Here is an 11242-nt window from a genome sequence, read left to right as displayed (position 1 = left end):
ACCTAATGTACTATCGGTTCTGCAGAACCGTTTGCTGGCCTGCTGAATTCCACCACTGACCCACTGATACAACCCGGGCGCCTGCTGTTATTTTTTATTACTTTTTTTGTCCACCGCAGCTTGCCCTGGCCGGGACAATGATTATAAATTAATATAATGGCTGCCTGCCTGGCTCTGCTCTTCTGGGCTGGGCAGGGCTGGCCAGGCTGTCAGTCAGCCTGTGTAAGCCCCACCCTGCCTCCCTTGTTGTTGGCAAGGATTGGATCCCCCTGCACACGTGTTTTGAACTTCTGTGCAGACTGTGCAGAGGAGAGGACTCAGAGGCGGAGCAACCATCAGCCATCACGCGGCAGCGGACGGTGCACAGAAGGGCAGCCTGGAAGACAACAACTTACAACAAGTCGGTACGGAGTCGTGACTCGGGATTGCCAGAGCGGGGACAGACAGACGCACGGCACGGGCACAACACTGTTCAGCCAGTTCCTATTGGCCCGGCGGCCGCGTCTGTGACATCACATCAGCGTCTGAGGCTGAGACTGTGGCGCAGCCAGAAGAGCAGAGCAGAGACAGGCAGCCCGGGAGTACGGACAGTACTGGGTCACCGACCGTCGGCATCTGGGTGAGTTATGCTGCTGTGCTGAGCCTGTCAATGCAGTGTTTAATGTGGCAAGGGAGGGGCCGGGCGGGCCCGCTGGGGGCATCAAAATGGCGCAGTTATGCTTGCAGTATGATGAACGAGGGGAGGGAGGCTGCTGCTAGCTTGCCGAGGATGAGTAGCTCAGGGGCTGCCAGGCAGCAGCACAATGCTGTTGGGGAGAGACTGAGAGAGTAGCCAGTATGGCTGGACTCGGTTGCTGGGCTGGCTGTGGGCTGGCCAGAGAGGAGAGGAGCCATTATTAGCCTGCAGTGGTGGAGGAGGGAGGGGGGCATCAAAATGGTGCAGTATGAAGGAGGGAAGACTGCCAGGAAGGGCCCCTGACTGAGGTGCTGAGGGAGATGGGAGTGGTCAGAGAGGCTGCATTTTGATAATGGCGCTTTACAGAGAATATTTGAGCATTCACATTGGAGCAGATTGATGTATTAAGCCTGGTGAAGAGATAAAGTGGACAAAAAGTGAGATAAAATGGAAGTAGATAAAGCACCAGCCAATCAGCTCCCAACTGTCATTTTTCAAACACAGCTGATTAGCTGTTGAATTATCTCCTTACACTTTATCACCACTTTATGTCATCACCGTGCTTAATACATCTGCCACATTGTTTGTATCCTTGTTGTATGGATGTACAATACCATTCTTCATGCTGCCATGGGACCATGATTTCTGTACTTAGGGTGAGACTGAGATGTATGCTTCTACTTACATGTCCATAAATAAATGTTATAATTATATTTTAAAAGATTTTTTTTTACCTAGCCCTTGAAACTAAGGATGAAAAGGCAACACAGTTTGACAGATTTTTTCAATAAGAAAACAAAGTCAGATTCTTCTGTTGTATCAGAATTGGCCTTGGAAGGTTCAACACAGTCACTAGCACAACCAATCCAGCCTGAAGAAAGCAGCACGTCAATTGAAATAGAAAATCACAACAACTCCAGTATTGTAAATAGTCTTCCTAAATGCTCGTCAGTGCAACAATATAAAGTAAAATTTGAAGGGCTGGGAATTTCTAACAAAAAGTTAGGTTGTGAGTATTGTGCAAAATATGATTTCATAAAAGAGAAAAGTGTTCATACGTCAAAAGAGTGGAAAGGTTTTCAGATTGAGGCATCAGGGAAAAACAGAGTGGTACAACAAGCTTCTCTAAGGAAAAAAATGAAAGAACATTTTTCATCAAAGGCTCATAACATTTGTAAAGACAACTTCAAAATACGTGAGCAGGATACTATAACAAACGTAGTAGATACAATGAATAAAAAATATTTCAGTACTACTTGTAGAGTATTTAATACAGTTTACAGCCTGTCAAAAAGATGTAAACCATTTTCAGACATAGAAGATGAGATTGAACTGCAAATGAAAAATGGATTAGATATGGGAATAGGATTGCATTCACGTAAAACTGCTGTGAAAATAGTTGATTTTATTGTAAAGGAAATTAAAAAAGAAATATTTACTAAAATTACTGAAAATGATAAGAAAATATGTTTGATTATTGACGAAGCTTCAACGATATCTTGCAAACCAGTTATTATACTTTTCTTAAAAGTTGAGGACTCAGTTTCATCTCCAAAAATTTTTGTTGAGCTAGTTGAATTGGAAAAACAAGATGCAGAGACAATATGTTCTTCAGTTATGGAAAGTTTAAATAAAGTTGGGCTTACTAAGAACTACTTACAAAAACATTTAATAGGATTTTGCTCTGATGGTGCAAGTGTTATGCTTGGGAGAAAATGTGGAGTGAGCACTTGGATAGCAAAAGACTTTCCAAACATAATATTATGGCACTGTTTAAACCATCGCCTCCAACTTGTTTTAGATGACTCAATAAAGGAAATAAAGCAAGTAAATCATTTCAAAATATTCATTGATAAGATATATACTATTTTTCATCAATCCAATAAGAACCAGATTGAACTTAACAAAATATCCGAACAACTCGGAATTGAAATTATAAAGATTGGTAGAGTTTTGGGACCAAGATGGGCTGCCTGTAGTTTAAGGTCAACCCTAGCTGTGTGGCGCGCTTATCCTGCGCTACATCACTATTTTTCTTCAAATGCAAAGTACTTGGGTATGGCTACCCGTCTTAAAAATATATTTTTTTTCACTGATTTGGCATTGATGATTGATATTTTAAACGAAATTTCTCTACTTTCCAATGCACTGCAAGCAAGAAATACAGACATAATTAAGGCTGAAAAACTTGTGATACGATCTATTAAAGCATTTGAAATGCTTGAAAAAGAAAAGGGTCCATACGAAAAAAAAGTTCATGAATTAATTACTTCAGAAAGCTACAAAAATATAGATTTTGTAGAAAATCATCGATTTGTTGGCCTTCCTCGGGAAACACTTTTAGAAGGCATTGTAACGAATTTGAAAAAAATATTAATGGATTGTGGACATTTAAAAGCAAGTTGTAGCCAATTTAATGATAGTAATACATTTAAATTTCTCACTTTTTTGGAGCCAGATTACTGGAATATTGAAGAAGTAATAGTTCCATGGAAAGCAGCTGAAGAGCAATTGCATGTATTTAATACATATTTCAATTACCAAATTGATATTAATGAGTATCGAGATTTTGTGGAAAATGTTTTAAAAAACTACCAGAACTATTCAATTCCTGAAAGTGTTCAAAGAGCTAAAAATATTGTCAGAACAATTGCTGTAAGTTCAGCTGAAGCAGAAAGGGGTTTTTCAAAGATGAACATTATATGTTCTGAGAAGAGAAGTCGCCTAACTGTTTCCAATATATCAAACATAATGATTATCAGTCTAATCGGCCTACCGCTAAAGGAATGGAATCCTACTCCTACCGTGCAAAGATGGTTAAGGGTAAATCACACAGCTGATGATGCTCGGATAAAAGCAAAGAAAATTGCAAGTGAGGACGCCAATCAAACAGCAATATGGAAATATCTTCAATAACTGTTTGTCAGGTATTTAATATTAAAAATCTTCCTTTAAACATAATCTAGTTGTCTGTACCTCTTTTACTGTTCTTATTGCAGTATTTAATGCGTGAATTATTAAACTACCTTTCGGTATATCTTTTGGTATAGTTAAAATGGTCATTAGGACATAGAACCTGTTGTTAATTTATTTGAATCCCACCACTGACCGAACCCGCTCATCACTAGTTTTTGTTTGTCCACCCGACTCTAGAGATTTGACGACAAGTTCTCCATGGGATTAAGGTCTGGTGTGTTTTCTGGCCATGGGCCCAAAATTCAAAAGTGTTTTGTTCCTTGAGCCATTTGGGTATCACTTTTATCCTTATGGCAAGGTGCTCCATCATGCCGGAGAAGGCATTGTTCCTCATCAAACTGATCTTGGATGGTTGGTAGAAGTTAATCTTGGAGAAAGTTTTGGTGCCATTCTTTATACATGGCTGTGTTCTTAGGTGAAATTGTCAGTGAGGCCACTCTCTTGGCTGAGAAGCCACCCCACACATGAATGGTCTCAGGATGCTTTACTGTTGGCATGACACAGGACTGATGGTAGCGCTCACCTTTCTTCCTCTGGACAATGGCAGTAAAGAAGCCACTTCTCTCCAGGAAAAACATCAGGGACAAACTGATATTCTGCAAACAGTACAGGGATTGGACTGCAGAGGACTGGGGTAAAGTAATTTTCTCTGATAAATGAGATTGTTAGGGGCATCTGTAAAAACGCTTGTCCGGAGAAGGAAAGGTGAGCGCTACCATCAGTCCTGCGTTATGCCAACAGTCCTCTGGATAAGGCTACAACTTTGGAATAAAGAATCAGTGGCCGGGAGGTCTAAGTAACCTGTGAATACCGCTGATGGGTAATAAATGCATGTCACCTATATGCTTTATGCTTTATTTGTGGCTTTACTAACGTCGGATGGATAAATGTTTCTAAACATCTGATTATTATTATCTAAAGCTGCTCCTTATTCCTCAATAATGGCTTATTAATATCTTCAGAACACTATTGGGACTTTTTACCAGCTGGTAATTATCTGTTATTGTTTTTATTATGCTCTTTTGTTTATGTTATAACAAATTATTTTATGTTTATTGATGTATTAATAACATAATAATACATTTCTGAATACCACAGAAGCGCTTCTCCCCTCGGAGTGGATTTCTTTTTATAAATTTAACAAACAGAGGCTTTGTCTGAATCACCCGCACATCGGCTCTGAAATTATTATTCATTGGTTAAGAGGCTCATTCTCAAACCACTGGTGATGCCTATTGGTTTACAAATGGAAAAAAAAGCTGATAAATGGGTCAAAACCAATGGAGTAAAATGCCACAAAACTGCCTTACAGCCGCAGCATATAATGTATCTGCCATTCAGAATGTGAGGAGTCACAATGCAAATAATGTGAACAAGCATTATTCGTTAAAAAAGGGGGCCAATATAATTATTTTTCTTAATGAGCATTATTATTTTATTAATGAAGCAATATCTATTATTTAAGAAGTTTTTTTTATGATGGTAATATAAATAGTGCTTACATAATAAATTAATTAATATTGACCGCTCGCCGTAAAAAATGAACAATTAATAATGTCCCTCCAATATAAATGTTTTATAAAAATTAAACATTACTTTGCCCATTAATTTATTAATAAAATACTATTGCCCCACAAGAGTCAGGTTATTCCCCCCCTCAAAAAAAATAAAATAAGTCTGGTTATCGAATAATTAATGTTATTTGCCTTCATATTCAATACATAATAATCGCCTTCGTTACGAATGTATTGTAATATCTCACCTATGGAATTGCTAGGTACTGTAACATGCTGCTTGAGTTATTTTGGCTGCCACAACCACATCATTTGTCTAGTGCTTATATGATGGTGGTTCTCTGGTGGTTTGTAAATCCACAGCTTTATAAATTTGGTGGTTTCTTAACGGCACATGTAAATAATTCAGGACAGTGATGTGTTTGATATTGTCTACTAAACTGGTGATGTCACAATCCGGGTTACAGGACACCATTATTTACCTTTCAAGTGTCTCCTGAGGCTGGCTCAGTGTTCCAGTGCCGGGTCTCAGTCATGCTGCTGACATCCTCACTTCATGTCTCCTCTCTGCCAGTCTGCAGATGCTGTCAAGTAGTGATGAGCGGGTTCGGTTCCTCGGAATCCGAACCCCCCCAAACTTCACTCATTTTACACGGTTCCGAGGCAGACTCGGATCCTCCCGCCTTGCTTCCGTTAACCCGAGCGTGCCTGAACGTCATCATCCCACGGTCGGATTCTCGCGAGATTCGTATTCTATATAAAGAGACGAGCGTCGCCGCCATTTTTCACTCGTTCATTGGAGAGGATCGTGAGAGGACGTGGCTGGCGTCCTCTCTTTTTCTATGTTCAGTGTGCTGCAAATATCTGTGCTCATTGTGCTGCAAATATCTGTGCTCAGTGTGCTGCAAATATCTGTGCTCAGTGTGCTGCAAATATCTGTGCTCAGTGTGCTGCAAATATCTGTGCTCAGTGTGCTGCAAATATCTGTGCTCATTGTGCTGCAAATATCTGTGCTCAGTGTGCTGCAAATATCTGTGCTCAGTGTGCTGCAAATATCTGTGCTCAGTGTGCTGCAAATATCTATGTTCTCTGCCTGAAAAACGCTCCATATCTGTGCTCAGTGTGCTGCAAATATCTGTGCTCACACTGCTTTATTGTGGGGACTGGGGAACAGCAGTATTATAGGAGGAGTAAGCAGTATTATAGGAGGAGTACAGTGCAGAGTTTTGCTGACCAGTGACCAGTGACCACCAGTATTATACCTTCTCTGCATGAAAAACGCTCCATATCTGTGCTGCATTGTAGTATGTATAGTAGGAGTACAGTGCATAATTTTGCTGACCACCAGTATATAATATATAGCAGTACGGTACAGTAGGCCACTGCTATACCTACCTCTGTGTCGTCAAGTATACTATCCATCCATACCTGTGGTGCATTTAAGTTGTGCGCAGTATATATATATAGTAGTAGGACAGTGAATAATTTTGCTGACCACCATTATATAATACATAGCAGTATGTACAGTAGGCCACTGCTTAACCTACCTCTGTGTCGTCAAGTATACTATCCATCCATACCTGTGGTGCATTTAAGTTATGCACAGTATATATTTAGTAGTAGGACAGTGCATAATTTTGCTGACCACCAGTATATAATATATAGCAGTACGGTACAGTAGGCCACTGCTCTACCTACCTCTGTGTCGTCAAGTATACTATCCATCCATACCTGTGGTGCATTTCAGTTGTGCCCAGTATATATATATATATATATATATATATATATATAGTATTAGGACAGTGCATAATTTTGCTGAACACCAGTATATAATATATAGCAGTACGGTACAGTAGGCCACTGCTCTACCTACCTCTGTGTCGTCAAGTATACTATCCATCCATACCTGTGGTGCATTTTAGTTGTTGAGCGCAGTATATATAGTAGGAGGACAGTGCATAATTTTGCTGTCCACCAGTATATAATATATAGTAGTACGGTACAGTAGGCCACTGCTCTACCTACCTCTGTGTCTTTAAGTATACTATCCATCCATACCTGTAGTGCATTTAAGTTGTGCGCAGTATATATAGTAGTAGGCCATTGCTATTGATATATTACTGGCATATAATTCCACACATTAAAAAATGGAGAACAAAAATGTGGAGGGTAAAATAGGGAAAGATCAAGATCCACTTCCACCTCGCGCTGAAGCTGCTGCCACTAGTCATGGCCGAGATGATGAAATGCCATCAACGTCGTCTGCCAAGGCTGATGCCCAATGTCTTAGTAGAGAGCATGTAAAATCCAAAAAACAAAAGTTCATTAAAATGACCCAAAAATCTAAATTAAAAGCATCTGAGGAGAAGCGTAAACTTGCCAATATGCTATTTACAACACTGGGTGGCAAGGAACGGCTGAGGCCCTCTCCTATGTTCCTAATGATTAGTGGGTCAGCTTCACAAGAGGATGGAAGCACTCATCCTCTCGCTAGAAAAATGAAAAGAGTTAAGCTGGCAAAAGCACAGCAAAGAACTCTGCGTTCTTCTAAATCACAAATCCCCAAGGAGAGTCCAATTATGACGGTTGCGATGCCTGACCTTCCCAACACTGGACAGGAAGAGGTGGCACCTTCCACCATTTGCACGCCCCCTGCAAGTGCTGGAAGGAGCACCCGCAGTCCAGTTCCTGAAGATGTCAGTGTTGAAGTACACCAGGATGAGGATATGGGTGTTGCTGGCGCTGGGGAGGAAATTGACAAGGAGGATTCTGATGGTGAGGTGGTTTGTTTAAGTCAGGCACCCGGGGAGACACCTGTTGTCCGTGGGACGAATATGGCCATTGACATGCCTGGTCAAAATACAAAAAAAATCACCTCTTCGGTGTGGTATTATTTTAACCCAAATGCGGACAACTGGTGTCAAGCCGTGTGTTGCCTTTGTCAAGCTGTAATAAGTAGGGGTAAGGACGTTAACCACCTAGGAACATCCTCCCTTATACGTCACCTGGACCGCATTCATCAGAAGCCAGTGACAAGTTCAAAAACTTTGGGTTATAGCTGGAGCAGTCCACTGACAACTAAATCCCTTCCTCTTGTAACCAAGCTCCTTCAAACCACACCACCAACTCCCTCAGTGTCAATTTCCTCCTTAGACAGGAATACCAATAGTCCGGCAGGCCATGTCACTGGCAAGTCTGACGAGTCCTCTCCTGCCTGGGATTCCTCCGATCCATCCTTGAGTGTAACGCCTACTGCTGCTGGCGCTGCTGTTGTTGCTGCTGGGAGTCGATCGTTATCCCAGAGGGGAAGTCGGAAGACCACTTGTAATACTTCCAGTAAGCAATTGACTGTCCAACAGTCCTTTGCGAGGAAGATGAAATATCATAGCAGTCATCCTGCTGCATAGCGGATAACTCAGGCCTTGGCAGCCTGGGTGGTAAGAAACGTGTTTCCAGTATCCACCGTTAATTCACAGGGAACTAGAGAATTGATTGAGATACTGTGTCCCCTTTACCAAATACCATCTAGGTTCCATTTCTCTAGACAGGCGATACCGAAAATGTACACAGACCTCAGAAAAAGAGTCACCAGTGTCCTAAAATATGCAGTTGTACCCAATGCCCACTTAACCACGGACATGTGGACAAGTGGAGCAGGGCAGACTCAGGACTATATGACTGTGACAGCCCAATGGGTAGATGTATTGCCTCCCGCAGCAAGAACAGCAGCGGCAGCACCATTAGCATCATCTCGCAAACGCAAACTCGTTCCTAGGAAGGCTACGCTTTGTATCACCGCTTTCCAGAAGAGGCACACAGCTGACAACCTCTTACGGAAACTGAGGAACATCATCGCAGAATGGCTTACCCCAATTGGACTCTCCTGGGGATTTGTGACATCGGACAACACCACCAATATTGTGCGTGCATTACATGTGGGCAAATTCCAGCACGTCCCATGTTTTGCACATACATTGAATTTGGTGGTACAAATTATTTAAAAAATGACAGGGGCGTGCAAGAGATGCTGTCGGTGGCCCGAAGAATTGCGGGCCACTTTCGGCATTCAGCCACCGCGTGCCGTAGACTGGAGTACCAGCAAACACTCCTGAACATGCCCTGCCATCATCTGAAGCAAGAGGTGGTAACGAGGTGGAATTCAACCCTCTATATGCTTCAGAGGATGGAGGAGCAGCAAAAGGCCATTCAAGCCTATACATCTGCCCACGATATAGGCAAAGGAGGGGGAATGCACCTGACTCAAGCGCAGTGGAGAATGATTTCAACGTTGTGCAAGGTTCTGCAACCCTTTGAACTTGCCACACGTGAAGTCAGTTCAGACACTGCCAGCCTGAGTCAGGCTCATTCCCCTCATCAGGCTTTTGCAGAAGAAGCTGGAGACATTAAAGGAGGAGCTAAAACAGAGCGATTCCGCTAGGCATGTGGGACTTGTGGATGGAGCCCTTAATTCGCTTAACCAGGATTCACGGGTGGTCAATCTGTTGAAATCAGAGCACTACATTTTGGCCACCGTGCTCGATCCTAGATTTAAAACCTACGTTGTATCTCTCTTTCCGGCAGACACAAGTCTGCAGAGGTTCAAAGACCTGCTGGTGAGAAAATTGTCAAGTCAAGCGGAACGTGACCCGTCAACAGCTCCTCCTTCACATTCTCCCGCAACTGGGGGTGCGAGGAAAAGGTAAAGATTTCCGAACCCACCCGCTGGCGGTGATGCAGGGCAGTCTGGAGCGAGTGATGACATCTGGTACGAACTGAAGGACCTGCCAACGATTATTGACATGTCGTCTACTGTCACTGCATATGATTCTGTCACCATTGAAAGAATGGTGGAGGATTATATGAGTGACCGCATCCAAGTAGGCACGTCAGACAGTCCATACATATACTGGCAGGAAAAAGAGGCAATTTGGAGGCCCTTGCACAAACTGGCTTTATTTTACTTAATTTGCCTCCCCTCCAGTGTGTACTCCGAAAGAGTGTTTAGTGCAGCCGCTCACCTTGTCAGCAATCGGCGTACAAGGTTACTTCTAGAAAATGTGGAGAAGATGATGTTCATCAAAATTAATTATAATCAATTCCTCCGTGGAGACATTCACCAGCAATTGCCTCCAGAAAGTACACAGGGACTGGAGATGGTGGATTCCAGTGGGGACGAATTAATAATCTGTGAGGAGGGGGATGTACACAGTGAAAGGGGTGAGGAATCGGATGATGAGGAGGAGGTGGACATCTTGCCACTGTAGAGCCAGTTTGTGCAAGGAGAGATTGATTGCTTCTTTTTTGGTGGGGCCCAAACCAACCAGTCATTTCAGCCCAGTCGTGTGGCAGACCCTGTCGCTGAAATGATGGGTTTGTTAAAGTGTGCATGTCCTGTTTATACAACATAAGGGTGGGTGGGAGGGCCCAATGACAATTCCATCTTGCACGTCTTTTTTCTTTCATTTTTCTTTGCATCATGTGCTGTTTGGGGACTATTTTTTTTTAGTGCCATCCTGTCTGACACTGCAGCGCCACTCCTAGATGGGCCAGGTGTTTGTGTCAGCCACTTGGGTCGCTTAGTTTAGTCACACAGCTACCTCATTGTGCCTCTTTTTTCTTTGCATCATGTGCTGTTTGGGGACTATTTTTTGAAGTGCCATCCTGTCTGACACTGCAGTGCCACTCCTAGATGGGCCAGGTGTTTGTGTCGGCCACTTGGGTCGCTTAGCTTAGTCACACAGCTGCCTCATTGCGCCTCTTTTTTTCTTTGCATCATGTGCTGTTTGGGGACAATTTTTTTAATCTGCCATCCTGTCTGACACTTCAGTGCCACTCCAAGATGGGCCAGGTGTTTGTGTCGGCCACTTGGGTCGCTTAGCTTAGTCATCCAGCGACCTCGGTGCAAATTTTACGACTAAAAATAATATTGTGAGGTGTGAGATGTTCAGAATAGACTGGAAATGAGTGGAAATTATGGTTATTTAGGTTAATAATACTATGGGATCAAAATGAGCCCCAAATTCTATGATTTAAGCTGTTTTTGAGGGTTTTTGTAAAAAAACACCGGAATCCAAAA

General features: G+C 42.5%; 1 protein-coding gene across 1 annotated transcript; it reads left to right on the top strand.

The window, feature by feature from the left end:
• The first annotated feature begins 1429 nt into the window (after positions 1–1429).
• On the top strand, positions 1430–3592 carry LOC134944354 (E3 SUMO-protein ligase KIAA1586-like). Its single transcript, XM_063932934.1, has one exon. The coding sequence runs from the start codon at positions 1430–1432 to the stop codon at positions 3590–3592; it is 2163 nt and encodes a 720-aa protein (XP_063789004.1).
• The last annotated feature ends 7650 nt before the right edge of the window (positions 3593–11242 follow it).

Source organism: Pseudophryne corroboree, chromosome 7 (assembly GCF_028390025.1).
Source record: "Pseudophryne corroboree isolate aPseCor3 chromosome 7, aPseCor3.hap2, whole genome shotgun sequence".
In the NCBI taxonomy this organism is placed as follows: Eukaryota; Metazoa; Chordata; class Amphibia; order Anura; family Myobatrachidae; genus Pseudophryne; species Pseudophryne corroboree.
This window is presented reverse-complemented; position numbering and strand designations above follow the sequence as displayed.

What these genes read in the sequence shown, in the direction of transcription:
- LOC134944354 (XM_063932934.1), top strand. Translation starts at nt 1,430, where the DNA reads ATGAAAAGGCAACACAGTTTGACAGATTTTTTCAATAAGAAAACAAAG.